The following is a 16,253-nucleotide window of genomic DNA, read 5'->3' as shown; positions in this document are numbered from 1 at the left end:
TTGGGAACAACCGCGTTATTTGGTACTAGTTATTTTGTAATTCTGTACACCACTTTGATCAAGGCTGCTGTTGTAATGAATTTTGCTATACAAATAAAAAAAACAAAAAAAAACAAATACCCCTGGACAAGGTATCAGGTTTGCATTAGGGAGGTGGAACAGTAGGACATGGTTCTAGCTCATAGAACCGTTGGCTCTGGAAAGGGAGGTCTGGGTTTCTCTACTTGGACTGCTGACCTTGCAATCTGAACAAGGATAAGCAGCAGAAAATGGTCATTTCATGTATTTCTGCCAAACGCCTTGAGCCTTGAGTCTCAGTAATATGGCTACTGTTATTCAAGTAGAGTAAAATAAAGAGGCTCATGATCCAGGTACAAATTCATCACTTTCTGAATAGTCAAATACCAGCCTGAGTTAATACTGACACATAATTTTGGGGCCCTTGACTTTTTGCAGAATTTAAAGTTGACTGGAAAATAGATTAACAACACCTAAAACCACATTTAAAAATGATAAATTTTAACATCACCTCAACCTGCGCACTTCCTTCCCAGAGTAAAGAGAATACAGCAGAGTAGGAGCCATTGAGATGATCCTTCACTTGCCCTGCCACACCTGCACCAAGAGCTGGGTTGTGCAGCCGGGCAAGTAAGACATCTCCACCATACTTCTTTGGATTTCTCTGGGAATCATACATTTTGACCATAACCTCCAGTTTATCCCCAACATGCCACTGTCCTCCTCCTCTCCCTGAGACAATGGTAAAGATGCTGTGGGCTGGATCACTGGTTTTGTTCTGGGAAAAAGGAGATGGTAAAGGTGGAGTTTCAGGCCATGCAATGGACTTCAGAATGTATTCTTCTTCAAGAGCATCCTTGGGTGACAATGGTAGGAAGTTGCAGAAGCCATGATCCATGTAAGAAACGGGGGAAACACTCGGGGTAAAGATCTTGGAGTTCAGTTTAATCTGAAAGAAAGAGACATGCTGACAAAGATGCATCAAACAAATGAAGTGCCAAAGAAGCTTTTGGTAAACAAAATTATTAATTGCTAAAAGATATATAAAATAATAATAAAAAATGTATTGACAAAAAGGTTCAGCAGTAGCATTGTTACCTGCAGTGTGATTTTATACAAAATCATTCATTCTAACAAGTAATGAAACATAAAACCCAAAGTCATCTTTCAAGCACTGGGTACCTAGATGGTGTACAGCAAATAATGCAGGCTTCATACATAACTGGCATACTTTCTGGAAAAGACGCGAACTTGTTAGGAGAGCCCTTTATTGAGGTAGTGAAGACTGAAATGAAATGAAGAAATGATCAGACAGGAGAGGGTTTTCAGGAAACACTGTTAAATGTTCAGTTTCTATGCCATATGTTAAAACAAGATCTAGAGTGTGATTAAAGTGGTGGGTGGGTTCTTTTACCTTTTGAGAGAAACCAATTGAGTCTAACAACAGATTAAATGCCATGTTGAGGCTGTCATTTTTAGCATCAACATGGATGTTAAAATCACCCACAATAATTATTTTATCTGAGCTCAGAACTAAATCAGATAAAATGTCTGAGAAATCAGAAAGAAACTCTGTGTAAGGCCCAGGTGGACGATAGATGATAACAAGTAAGACTAGTTTCTGAGTTTCACAGCTGGGGTGGACAAGGCTATGCATCAGGCTTTCAAAGCGCTTTGAGTGCTCAGATGAGTAGAAAAGCGCTATATAAGAACCAGTCCATTTACCATTTACCAAATGTATTAAAAGTCTCTCTTGGTCTTTCATTAATTAATAGGCTGGTGTGAAAATTGCTGCCACACTCCCCCCTCGGCCTGTGCTTCGAGATTTCTGGTAGTTAGAATGACTCGGGGGTGTTGATTCATTTAAACTAACATAATCATCCTGCTGCAACCAGGTTTCTGTAAGGCAGAGTAAATCAATTTGTTGATCAGTTATTAAGTCGTGTACTAACAGAGACTTGGAGGAGAGAGACCTAATATTTAATAATCCACATTTCACTGTTTTACTCTTTGGTTCAGATGTGGATACTGTATTGTTCTTTCTTTGTAATTGTTTATGTTTAAGTTGTTTGTTGCTGGTTTTTAGTTTGTTTTTTGTCTGTTTGGGAGCTGAGACAGTCAGATTTAATCTTTATAGCCAGAGGTGTGTAGAGTAGCCAAAAATTCTACTCAAGTAATAGTAGCATTACCTTAACATCACAGAAGCATAAGTAAAACGTAGTTGTCCAACAAATTACTCAAGTAAGAGTAAAAAAGTATTTAGTAAAAGAGGCTACTTGAGGACTGAGTAACTGATCATAACATCTGATCTGACACAACAGTCTCAGCAGCAACAAACCTTATGTACAAACAAGTAGAGTCTTGGTCCTAGGTCATTTTGACCCAGCGTTCTTTGTTTCCTTGTGTTTCTGTATCATGTCAAGTTCATTTGTTATTCTTGGAGTTCTTCTACCGGTCCTAAGTTGTTCAGTTTAGTTTATTGGGTCTCCCCCTTCTTGTGTTGTATTCCTTGTTTCCCCAGCCCATCATGTTTGTGCTTTCCCTCGTGCTCCTCAGTGTTTTCTTTCCCCTCCGGTCTGCGTCTCTGTGTATTTTCTGTTTTATTGTGAAGGTCTGCGTCTTATGTCAGTGTGTTCAGTTTACGTTTCCCCTTTCTCATCAGCTCTTATTTCTCCCAGCTGTGTTCCCCTCCTGTCTCCGATTCCCTCCGATACTCACAGTGCCCCTGTGAGTATATAAGCCCTGTGTTTTCTCCTGCTTGTCATTGATCTGTCTGTATTTCTTCCCTGAGTCATCTCCCTGAATTGTCACCCTCTGTTTATCCAGTCTGTTTTGTTAGTTTTTCCAGTATAAGTAAGTACAAGTTCTGTTCATCCGTTCTACATTTCTGTTTGTATCACCAACTTTATTGATAAAGCTCACTGGCATCCAACCTAGTGCCAGCGTTTCGGTCTTCTCTCACAACCTCAACACATCTGCCACCGCAGTTGTGACAAGAAGTCTCACTTTGACATAACCTGTAGGTTTGTGTCTGTGTCTCATACATTTTGGTCAAGATGTGTTTAGTGTTCATTAACTGAAGTTACTCATACTGAGTAGAGTAGCCAGTAAGAGTAGCAATACTTCATAATAATATTACTCAAGTAAAAGTAAAAAGTACTGTGTAGTAAAGCTACTCCTAAAAGTTTCTTCTTCTTTTTTTCAAAAAATGTACTCAAGTAAATGTAACTGAGCCATATTCATATTCACTATATTTAGAATTTGACTCTGATAGTTTGAGAGATTCTGACTCAGGCACACAGCTGGTAATCTTGGTGGTGGTGGGCAGATCGATCCAAATATTGATACCAACGTTTGTACGAGTATAATGAGATTGATACTTTAGTTACTGTTTCTCCCCTGTCTCAGCACGGAGCAGGCACAGTTTGTTCGTCCTTTCTTGTGTTTCAATGTTGATGGCAGAGGATATTCAGGTAGATCACGGTAGTAATAGTAATAATTTATTTATCCTCAGCATTACTTTAATTTTCAAAGTGCAACTGGCTAATTCTTACTTTAGCCAACCAGGCATTAATTAGGCTAAGACATTGATATAATACATTTATCTCACTGAAACATGTCATTTAAATAAAACCATTTACTGAAATTGAAAAAAATATATACAGAATATAATATGGCTCAGATTTAATTGAATATAATTAGCCTTTGTGTTAACTGTGAAAGGAATACTATATGATTTCTATATTTAAACTACAAGTAGGTGTGCTATGGAGTATTTTGATTTTATTTCATTCTTTCAAGTTAAAAACTTACTTTTTTATAACCTTCTTCTCAGGTCAGTCACAGGTGAGTAGCAGCAGCGTGGAGTCTGGGCCCTCTGGTTATTACTACCAGGGTGTGTGGCGAGCACTAGGTGGCACTACAGTTTCTCAGTTCAACACTTCCTCAGCCATCACTCAGTGCCTCAAAGGCAAGGTGGTTCACCTGTATGGAGACTCCACCATCAGACAGTGGTTTGAATACCTTAACACAGCACTACCAGGTACATGCCCAGGAAACCTTTTGTAGCTCCAATTAGATTTTCTTCACTCTGAAACTTTTTCTTATGATATCTTAGATCTTAAGGAATTCATCCTGCAAAATTCGAAGCAAGTTGGACCGTTTATGACCCTGGACTATGCAAACAACATCTTGGTGACATACCGCTGCCATGGCCCTCCTATTCGATTTAGTAATGTCCCAACCAGTGAACTCCGTCATATTGCCAACGAGTTAGACAACGTGGTTGGAGGCAGGAACACCATTGTAGTTCTTGGCATCTGGTCACACCTCAGTACTTTCCCTGTTGAAGTCTACATCCGGCGGCTACAGGGAATCCGCAGGGCAGTGGTGAGGTTGCTGTCCAGGGCTCCAAGCACACTGGTTGTCATTCGAACCGCAAACCCGAAAGCTCTGACGCTCTATGAGACACTTACTAACAGCGACTGGTACTCGCTGCAGCGGGACAAGGTGCTCAGGGCCATGTTTAAAGGATTGAATGTCCATCTGGTGGATGCCTGGGAGATGGTCGTGGCCCACAACCTGCCACACAGCCTCCACCCACAACCTCCCATTATCAAAAATATGATTAATGTTCTTTTGTCCTACATATGCCCTAAAAAGGGAGCTTAGATGTATCTGGTTTTCTGTAGTCCATACATGTACAAGACTGACTACATTTATTTCTCATTTATTCCTAACAAAAAATCGGGGGTAGTCTTTAACTAAACAAACAGCATTCTAGGAGATACTGAACCCCAACCAACCAAGAAGTTGGTTAGAATAAGCCCATAATAGACAATTGTTTATTTATTTTTTAGTATAAAAGCACTGTATGATCGTCTATGTGAATGGGTGAGGCTTGTAGTAAAGTGCTCAGAGAAGTGCTGTATAACTACTAATACATCACCTGAAAAAATAAATTTTCTGCACATTTTGATTTATGTTTATGGGTAATACTTTTTGTTTTTCAAGTCTTGTGAAGTGAAGTTTTACATATTAATGTAATATATATTACATTATATATTCACCAGCTGTGCTGACAATTTTACTATCCAGAACAAGGGGTAGTTTCAGTGCTAGAATTGTTCCAGCAATCAGCAATGAGGAATGTGAGGTGTTTAATAATAATAATAATAATGTATACTTTATTGATCCCCATGGGGAAATTACTCTCTCTGCATTTGACCCATTCACTCAGTGAAGCAGTGGGCAGCCACTAAGCAGGCACACCGGGGAGCAGTGTGTAGGTACGGTACCTTGCTCAGGGGTACTTCAGGGTAGCCTTTCAGTGGAACTCAAACCCCCAATCTTCCGATCATGGGGCGACCACTGCCCCCAGGGATAGCTCAGTAGGTAGGGAATTATATATGGACAGGTTCAGTGAGTTATTTAAGCATTTTATTTTATGATCTTTTTGTTTCCTTTTGCTTTTCTTGTGTTGTTTCTATTTAATTAAGCTCCTTTAGTATAATTTTTCTATTTTTGTTCTGTGATATTGTATTGATTTTATTGAGTTAAGTTGATTTACATGTTCTGTCAGCTACAGCACATTCATCTTGCAACTTTGAACATGAATACATTTTTTCTTCTTTTGCCTTCTTGTTCTTTAATGTCGTTCTTTCAGCAGCTTACTGTCCTTCAAGAGACAAACTACACTCTGCTGATTATGCTTCAAGGAAAATAAATGTGCTTCACCACACTCATCTTTACAATAAACATTTGTGCTATACAAGTGGTAGTTTAACCCTTACTGTACAGGTGATATCTGACTGTGTTGAGAGCAGCAGTAAAAATATTGTAAATGTAATTTGTTCGTAATTGACCCAGCATATGTATAAACAAAAATATTAGAAAACTTTATACTATTCCACACATTTTTTTTTGCAACTGACTTTGTTCCAGGTCAAATTTAATCCATATCTATATTTTAGATCTAGAAATTGTGGTTTTAGGGAATCCTGAAACCATAAAATCATGTCTGTGTGTATTTTGTAATGGGACAGTGGTGACAGAGTTCAAACAGGACCTTGAGATGTCTCTCGTAAAAAAACAAAACAACAAACCATTTTTACTAGGATATACATCAATAAACTGCAAAATTACAACAGTCACATGCTCAAGAGTCCTATTCTTGGCTTGAGAATCACAATTTGCACCCAATGAAGGGCAAGAACCTTCCATGGCACACACCAACAGTGGTGGACACTGGAGTGGGTTGATCCACATGGATACAAAGAAGGGTAATTTTTTTAGGATTAGGATCTAGTGCCTAAATCAAACAAGTTAAAAAAAATTAATACTCACAAAGCTCGTGATCATTCTATTCTATTCTATTCTATTCTATTCTATTCTTTTCATATGCTCCAAATAACAATAACAGTGGCCTCAAGGCACTTTATATTCTAAAGTAAAAACCCTGCAATATTAGAGAAAAAACTTCAGACACTTTGATATGTGCAGAAATCTGTGCCATCAGAAACTGAATTTGAATAAGTTAAATTTGAATTTGAATTGCTCGGATTGAATCTGAATTGTAACTTGAATAAATGCTTTTACAAACTGAATTTGAATTAGCCTAATTTGAAATTCAATTTACTGGTTTGAAAATGATCATCACTAAATTGAAATTGAATTTTATATTTTGAAAATGAATTCATTTGCTTTGAAACCGTATTTTATCCTTTAAAAATTTAGCTCTCGAATAATTTCAGATTCACTTCTCACCATTAAGTTTCAGTTCTATAAAAGACCCTGTGCACGAGAAAATGCTAACTTTCTGGTTTGAGACCGGATGTGGGGTTGTACATTTCCGGTAGCTTTACTTTGCGGTCAATCGCTACTGCGAAGATATACTCCAAAATCATGTCCAAAACTCGGAAAGGAACACAAGCAGAACTGCATTACAAAATCAGAAGACACATCGTCCACAATCAGAAGCACATCTCTGTATAGTGACTGGTCTTATGATTTAAACAGGCAAATGTTCAGCATTCAAACTACAGGTGAAAAATAGTCAAACCAGATGTTTCCCCGTTATGTCGATATCAGCTAGTCAAGTACACACCTACACAGCATGTTAACAAACCGTGAAAAAAGCCACACAAAAAATGAATGATTGCTGGTAACGGTTTCTATACATTAGTATTTACGAAGGGTATGTTGTGACTTACCTTCAAAATTACAGCGGTCCCTCGCTATAACGCAGTTCACCTTTCACCTCGCTGTTTCGCAGATTTTTTAGTGCAAGTTTGCATGCTTTTTTTTTTTTTTTTTACATCACATTGTGTCCTGATCGCTGCAGACGATCTCCTCCGTGACGTCTCTCCTGTACAGTACAGAGTCGCTGCATCGATCGCTAGCAGTGTGACTCTGAAGTGCAGTGCTGTATGTCCACGATGTCCACGAAACGTTTTGCACCATCAAAAAATAAAATTGGCTACTTGATTTCACTTATCGCTGGTTATTTTTAGAACATAACACCCGCGATAAACGAAGGGCCGCTGTTTACAGATACTGAAAAATATAAAATTTGAATTCCTTTTCTCTTTTGCTCTGAGGTGCGGGGCAAAAAATATTGACAAGTCCATGAACATCATTTAAGATAAGATAAGATAAGATAAAGTTATAAGATAAGATGAGATAAAACTTTATTAATCCCTCGGGTGGGTTCCTCTGGGAAATTCGGTTTCCAAAAGCACAGCACCGACAGAAGTTACAGAGTTACAGAATATTATATATATATATATACACATATATAAATAAAATATACAAAGGGGATAAATAGAATAAATAGGTATAAAAATAAAAATGCAAGTGAATTGCACATTTCAAGTATTGAAGTCTATTGCACCGTTGACTATTAACAAAAAGTATGAAGAGGCACTACAGCTTAGTTGTTCCCCCCTCCTTTGTCCTCTTTCCCCTCCCTCTCCCCTCCAGAGAGGAGTTAAACAGTCTGATGGCATGTGGGACAAAGGAGTTTTTTAAGTTTTTATATTTACAGATATATATATATATTATATTTACAGATATATTAGGTAAATGCCCAAGACATCTATAGAAATGTAAATCGCCGCTTGATTCATTCATTTGCTTAACTTGTTTTGATGTCACTTATTTATGTGCGAATGTTTAATAATGAAGAACATTAAAAAAATGATTGTTGGCCACATGTCGGCAAAGTTATGTGACATTAGTGAAATTTGTACTTTCAGCGTTTTAAAGCCTCTACTTCAAAATATATATATAGTTGACCTTAATCTTATAGAGAATGTGATGATTTTATGGATAATTAAAGTCAGTCATATATCCACAAACACAACAAGCTGAAAGTCAGTGATGCTGTTCGGTTTGCAGTCCTGAATATCACGGCACAAGCAGGATTCACTGCACTGTTAATGTTAGCTATGTTATATTGCTACCTCTGTTCGGTGGTGTCAAGCCAAACGGACTTTAACGTGTGTTTGAACGAGCTGACAGTTCACTCGTTAAGCTGAAAGAAAGATGCTTTAATCACAGCAATCACACATGTGTCCACTGTACCAGCTGGGAACTCTTCTTGTTCAGCACTCGTAATAACACAAACACTAAATCCTCCTGTTTGTAGCAGTGTGTACACCTGAGACTGTCACCTGTCTGTCTGTCCTGCACTCTCTCTCTCTGTTTCTTTCTCTCTGATTGTGTAATAAAAGTATGAACATGTATTTATAAGTTACACTTGTGTTTGAATCCTGCAGCTTATCACACATTTGATTTCCATGTGTGACAACTGCAAGTGTCCAGAGTGAGGACAGACTGAGGGACCCACTGCTGCACATCATCTGTGAGGCTTTGCACCCCTGATGATCCACCAGGACAAACTCAGCAGTGTGTGAGGAAGAGGAGGAGGAAGAGCCAGCAGCAGCTGACAGATGGAGAGAATAGACAGACTGTTCCCTGTTTGTGATTGACTGGCGGATTGTCCGGCGGATCATCGGCGAGCGCCGGCGGGAGCGGAGGTTCCAGTTCCTGGTCGACTGGGAGGGTTACGGCCCTGAGGACGGCTCCTGCGTCCCCGGGTCGTTTGTTTTGGATCTGTCGCTGATTTCTGCTTTTCGTGCCTCACTTCATAAGTCCCAGTCTGGCCGGTCGCCGGGTGGCGACACTTGAGGGGGGTGCTGTCATGGTCCGTGGGGGTACCTGGAGGGTGTCTCCTTCTTTGGCTGCTGTACCATCCCTTTGGGGCGGGGACTTTGGTGCTTCAACTGAGCCTCAGCTGCGAGCAATCAGCTGGAGACCTACTTCAGCTGTCTCAACCGGCTCCTCCGTGCCAGTTTGTTCTACCCGTCTCGGTGGTAAATGACGTTTCCCTTTGTGGTTTTCCTTGTGTGACTTAGCTCTTGGAGTAATTTCTGTCTTCCCTTCGTACAGCGGAGTTCCTATCCTGGCTTTCACCTTACGAGGACAGTCCCCGCCTCCCAGCCTACTTGTCTGCTTTCCCTCCAACCCCCACGCTTCATCTTGGGACCCTCCAGACACTTTCCACGGACCTCTCCCCTCCCCTCAGTGATTCTATCCCGGACTGGCACAGTAAGGCGAACAATTCTCCAGTTTCTAGTTATCTATGCTCCAGTTTTCCCTTCCGATTATAACCTCCTCCTCTGTTACAGAATATTCCCGCGGCTCACTGACCTCCTCCCGATCCCTGCAACTAGCCTGATTGACCCCCCCTTGTCACGTTAGGTCACTTTTTCGATTAAAATTTACTGTAAGCATTCCTTGCCGTGTTTGTCTGCATTTTTGGGTCCACTTTCCTGATCGAACCTGTTGGTTCATGACACTTTCTCCCACACTGAAAACACTGGAATGATAAAATTATTTGAACATTACCTAATAAGACTGATTCAGGACAGACAATTAGTTGGACTGGTGACAGTTGGCATACCGTCGCAAACGGGCCTTGGTTGTCAGCAGGGCTCGGTGAGTCTGGATCCAGACGCGCTGGTAGCGCCGAAGGTGATGCCAGACTGAGGGAACGGCTAACTCCAGCTCAGTCTCCGGAAATAGAGGTGGCTGGTAACCAAGGGCTATTTCGAAGGGCGAGAGACCAGTGGATGAGGTGGTGAGGGAGTTGTGAGGCGGAGGGTGGCTGTAGCTCAGGTGGTAGAGCAGGTCATCTACTGATCGGAAGGTTGGTGGTTCGATCCCTGGCTTCCCCAGTCTGCATGTCAAGTATCCTTGGGCAAGATACTAACCCCAAATTGCTCTCCGATGCATCCATCGGAGTATGAATGTGTGTGTGAATGTTACTTAGAAAGCACTTAGAAAAATGTGCTTGTGCGAATGGGTGTGAATGGGTTAATGTACAAGTTGTGTACAGCGCTTTGAGTGCTCAGAAAGAGTAGAAAAGCGCTATATAAGAACCAGTCCATTTACCATTTACCATTCCACCCATGACAGAAGGGACGACCAGGAAGAGGGGTTATGAGACACCATACAACTCTTGGTTCAGTCTTTTGGTCTGGCCGTTGGTTTGGGGGTGAAAACCTGAGCTTAGACTAACACTAGCGCCGAGGGCGGAAAAGAACGTCTTCCAAACTTGAGAGGTGAACTGAGGCCCTTGATTCGACACTATGTCCTGCGGGATGCTATGGAGTCTAAACACACGATCTATCAAGAGTTGGGTCGTCTCTGGGGCAGTGGGCAACTTCTCAAGTGCAACGGGGGTTTAGCCTCTTCGCAGTGCTCAGGTAAGTGAGGTTCTTGTGATCGGTCCAAATGATGAATGGGAGCTCGGCTCCCTCCAGCCAGTGCTGCCATTCCTCCAATGCTAGTTTTATGGCGAGGAGTTCACGATCACCCACATCGTAATTTTGTTCTGTGGGGGAGAGACGGTGGGAGAAAAAGGCGCATGGCTGGAATTTGCCATCGAAATCAGATCATTGTGATAATACTGCCCCAACGCCAATGTCGGCGGCATCTACTTCAACGACGAATGGTTTGGGGTGGACTAAGATGGGTGCTAAGGTGAAATGGTCCTTTAAGATGGTGAAGGCAGTGTGGGCCTCAGAGGACCAGGTGAAAGGTACCTTGGGTGAGGTGAGCCGCGTGAGAGGAGCAGTGATGTGACTGTAGTTTCTTATGAACCGCCTGTAGAAATCCCTCAACACATCGTTCACTAACGCCTGGAACACTTCAGGGGCGTTGGTGAGGCCAAAAGGCATCACCTGGTATTCAAAATGTCCCAGGGGCATATTAAATGCCGTTTTCCACTCATCTCCCTGTCGGATGCGAACAAGATGGTACGCGTTGCGCAGGTGTAACTTAGTGAAGACGGTGGCTCCATGTAATAAGTCGAAGGCAGAATTTATCAATGGGAGCGGGTATTTGTTTTTCACCGTGATGTTGTTTAAGCCGCGATAGTCAATACAAGGGCGCAGCGAGCTGTCTTTCTTAGCCACAAAGAAAAATCCCGCTCCAGGTGGTGGTGGATGGTCTGATGAGCCCCACCGCAAGCGAATTGTGTATGTAACTGTCCATGGCCTCTCTCTCGGGTCGGGACAGACTGGGAAAAGGGCCAATAAACTGAGGAGACAGCTTTTTAGACTCCATAGTCCGTAGTGGCACAAAAAGGTTAGACAGCCATTCCTGTTGCGTACTCAGGGGCTGGTGTCCGGCGACAGTCAGCGAGGGCCTTGTTCCGCTCCTTGGTATGGGGTAGGGCAGCCCGAGTCGCACGCCAGGCACGATGACACCTGCGGAGGTGAGCCTGTACCAAAGGAATGGAGTGCTCACCCTCGATGGCGGGAAACAAAGGCGGTTGAAAACCCAGGGACGCTTCGAAAGGAGATTTGCCCGTGGAGGTGGATGTGTGGCTGTTGTGGGCGTATTCGATCCACAGAAGCTGTTCACTCCAGGTTGATTGGTTGTGCGAGGCAACACAGCGGAGGGCAGCTTCCAGCTCCTGGTTGGCACGCTCCGACTGGCCGTTACTCTGGGGATGGAAACCGGAAGAGAGACTGACCTTGGCCCCCAGTGCGGAGCAGAACTCCTTCCAGACTCGGGATGTGAACTGCGGCCCTCTGTCTGAGACGACGTCCTCGGGGATCCCGTGAAGCCGGAACACGTGAGAGGTGAGGAGCCAGGCCGTCTCCAAGGCAGAGGGGAGCTTCGGGAAGGCGACAAAGTGTGCAGCTTTGGAGAAACGGTCAATAATTGTAAATAAAGAGGTGTTACCTGCAGACAGAGGTGGGTTGAGTATCCAAAAATTGTACTCAAGTAAGAGTAGCATTAATTTAAAATAATGCTACTCTTATAATAATAATCAAGTAAAAGTGAAAAGTAGTCATCAAAAAAGTTACTCAAGTAAGAGTAAAAAAGTACTTGGCGAAAAGACTACTCAAGTACCGAGTAACTGTTTTTAAATAAATGTTCAGACAATCAGACAAACAAAAATAAATACAAATTTTACCATTTTCAAAAGGAATATATGTAAAAACATCAACAAAATAAGGCAAAACAATTCTAATTTCCAGATTTCAGTTTTTCACAACATAAAGCTTTTTTCACCAATACCTACAGTAAATAATATAAATATATAAACAGTGCAAACAATTTCCAGTGACAAGATATGCTGTAAACTTTATATTCATTTTTGCTCCAAATGGCACAGCAGCCTCAGAGAAAACATTAGAACGAGGCATGTTCAACATATGTTCATACAAGGCAGCTCAGTTTACCATAAGTTGTATGGGTGTGCATTTATCTCTGCATATTTAGCAAAAATGTGCCATTTCTTCAGTCAGTGAGGTGATGGTGTTTTTAGCAGCAGTTTGCTCTCAAGGTTCTTTCTGTGAAGCTGTGACTATTTAGCAGTGAACATGAGTCCTGCATGACTAAGAAGTCCTTCACAAGCTTCCGATGCAGGAAGAGCTGTATTGACTTTGATCGACAGCTTCTTGATGTGAGGAAAGCCATGCAATAGATCCACACCTCCAGTGAATGGACATGAAAGGTACCTCTCCAGCTCCCTTGCTTCTGGCTTTCCTGACCCCATGGATCCATCATCTTCGTCGAATAGGCCGCTGTTTTTGCTGGGTTCATCCAGCTCTGTGTCTAGGTGATGTCTGATGAAATTGAGACCTGTGGAAAGATGTATGGTTTTCAAAAGAATTAGGTCTGGTCATTATAGTGCTGTATACACTGCCAAGCTGCAGATGTTTGTTTGGAGCTAGCCTCCAAAAGCTGGCCATACACTGTGTGATTTTTGGCCCATTGTGAACCGATTTTTCAGTCGCGCAACCGTTTTGGGGATCGGCCCATGTTTTGCCTTAATCGTGTGCGCATCGTGTAGTATACATGGGGTAACGAAAAGCAGTTAACACCTCACGACCAGCTCCCAATCATTAATCGTATGGTCGCAAGATAATCAAACCTGTTTGAAATCCTGTCGCCCCTCAACGCACCCTCTCACACTGCGCACGCACAAACACAGAAATGAAAGAGAAAAGGTGGAGCAGCACGGCAGTGCAGCATGTGATCTGGACACAAGAGATGGAGGCACAACTTGTAGGATGAGGCAAGCTCATCCGAGTACGTAAGCATAGAGCTGCCACCCAGGCAAAAGAAAAATAGATCTATATCATGTTAGAACGTGAAAAGTTTATTGTTCTAGCAATATACTTTTCATGTTCATGCAATATACCTTTCACGTTTGAACAATATAATATCACGTTCGTACATAATTGTGATAATTATGTATATTGTAATAACGTGGTATTATTTTGTTCAAACATGAAAGGTATATTGTACTAACATGAAAAGTATATTGTTAGAAAAATAGACTTTTCATGTTATTTCACGTTATAACATGATATAGCTCTATTTTTCTTTTGCCTGGGTGGCAGCTCTACGCTTACCTATCCGACGCTCTTCAGTGTGGCCTCACAAAATTATCACGACTACTACAACCCTGAAAAGAGTTGGATGGACATTGCTGCTCAATCACAGCTGCCTGGTCAATGTTTTTCATTAGTAATTTAGCAAAGTTGATGGTGTGTGTGTGTGTTTGTAAGACAGAGAGAGGGAGAGTGAGGGACAGATTTTGTATGATAGTAAATATGGTAAATGGCCTGTATTTGTATAGCGCTTTTACTAGCCCCCCCTAGGGACCCCAAAGCGCTTTACACACCCAGTCATCCACCCATTGACACACAGGCAAGCTACAGCTGTAGCCACAGCTGCCCTGGGGCAGACTGACAGAAGCGAGGCTGCCATATCGCGCCATCGGCCCTTCTGGCCAACACCAGTAGGCGGTAGGTGAAGTGTCTTGCCCAAGGACACAACGACTGAGACTGTCCGAGCCAGGGCTCGAACCGGCAACCTTCCGATTACAAGGCAAACTCCCAACTCTTGAGCCACGATCGCCCTGATAAGCTTCATGTTATGGACGCACAGTTTGAGCACTCAGGTCGCATCAGAGCATCAGGCCGTATAGTGTGAGACCTTACATCGTGACCTATGAACTTCTAACCCCTGAGATTCAATTGTACAGTTTGAGCAGGAGCTGAATAACGCGACTGGAAAAAATCGCACAGTGTTTGCCCAGCTTAATGCAGACTGTTTAAACTAAACAAGCTGCTGTTTCACATAATAAACCCTGTCACCCACAGTATTGCCTTCTGTTTTAACAGTTAAAGCGGTAGAGACGAGCTGTTTACATGTGCGTTGAACTCCAGCATCATTAACCAGGCTAGCTGTTAGCAGTTAGCTTATACCTCACGTTAGCTAACCAGCGAGCAGTTAAAAAGACAGCTGAAGCTGCACAAAACACCCACAAACTTTTCTTACTACAACGTATCGCCAAAAATATGACTCGCAGCTCGAGCTCGACACAGCTGCTGTAACATAAGACTGACATCCAGCTAACCACAGCTAAAAAGATATTTAGAGAATATTTACCATTTCCTCAGGTTACACGAGTTGAGTTGTTGCACGCTGAAAAGTTGGTATGTTTTGGCTTTCACTGAAGACACCGGCACTGAAGACATAGCTGTTCTTTTGTACTGCTTTTAAGCGAAACATTCTTTGTATGTGAGGAAAATGCTGTTCATCCTCTTCAGCTCTAGTGTAGACTCTGCCATGTTTTCATGTTTCTTCTTTCCGTTTGTCCGCTACTTTGAAACGCTTGGGCCGCTCTGCCTGCCACAGTTTCAAACTGGTCATGTGACTCCATGGCCACATCTGATTGGTAAAAAAGTTACCGGAAACTCCACTGGTGGCATGTTATCTAAAGTGTTAATTTTTTATTTTTTTTAAAGTAACGAGTCGAATTTTGCAAATGTAGTGGAGTAAAAGTACCGTTTCTTCTTCATAAATGTACTCAAGTAAAAGTAAAAAGTGCAAAAAAGCTACTTTAAAAGTATATATTTTTTAAAAACTTACTCAAGTAAATGTAACGGAGTAAATGTAACTCGTTACTACCCACCTCTGCCAGCAGAGGGCGGCAGACCCATGATGAAGTCCAAAGAAACGTGGGACCATGGTCGGGCTGGTGTAGGGAGAGGCTGCAGAAGACCCGGTGGAGGGTGGTTCGAAGACTTGTTCCGGGCGCAGGTCGAACAGGCTGACACATACTCCTTGGCATCCTTAGCCATAGCGGGCCACCAGAAGTAGCGTCGGAGGAAGAATAAGGTGCGGAGGACCCCAGGATGGCATGAAAAACGGGCGGTGTGAGCCCACTGGAGAACCTGAGAGCGGACGGCTGAAGGAATGAAGAGGCGACCAGGCGGGCCAGTTCCAGGATCCGGTTCGGTGTCCTGCGCCTCCTGGATGAGGCTCTCGATCTCCCAAGAGATGGCTCCAATCACACAGGCAGCCGGGAGGACAGGCTCGGGGTCCGATTCCTCCCCAGTGATGGAGAATTGCCTGGACAGGGCGTCTGGCTTTGCGTTCCGTGATCCTGGCTTGTCGGGAATTGAGACGTCTAGCCGAGCGCAGGTACTCCAGATTCTTGTGATCCGTCCAGACGATGAATGATTGTGCTGCTCCCTCCAACCAATGTCTCCACTCCTCCAGGGCCAGCTTGATGGCCAGAAGCTTCCAGTCCCTGATGTCATAGTTACATTCTGCTGGAGAGAGACGGCGAGAATTAAAAGCACACAGGTGCAGCTTAGCGTCCTTCTGTTGAGACAGGACCGACTCCACCCCGGAGTCCG

The 16,253-nt window shown here is 42.7% G+C and overlaps 1 protein-coding gene across 1 annotated transcript in view; it reads left to right on the top strand.

The window, feature by feature from the left end:
• LOC102791974 (NXPE family member 3-like) overlaps positions 1–4,689 on the top strand; it is a 33,696-nt gene extending 29,007 nt beyond the window's left edge. The window contains exons 5-6 of the mRNA XM_087837410.1: positions 3,854–4,060; positions 4,136–4,689. Coding sequence (XP_087693536.1) covers positions 3,854–4,060; positions 4,136–4,689 — 761 coding nt within the window. The remainder of the gene's footprint in view (positions 1–3,853; positions 4,061–4,135) is intronic.
• Positions 4,690–16,253: the final 11,564 nt, after the last annotated feature.

Source organism: Neolamprologus brichardi, unplaced genomic scaffold (genome assembly GCF_056152115.1).
Source record: "Neolamprologus brichardi isolate AB-2024 unplaced genomic scaffold, ASM5615211v1 NODE_ptg000031l+_length_7269946_cov_1, whole genome shotgun sequence".
NCBI classification, from domain to species: domain Eukaryota; kingdom Metazoa; phylum Chordata; class Actinopteri; order Cichliformes; family Cichlidae; genus Neolamprologus; species Neolamprologus brichardi.
The sequence above is the reverse complement of the archived record's forward strand: the minus strand, read 5'-3'. Positions and strand labels throughout refer to the sequence as shown.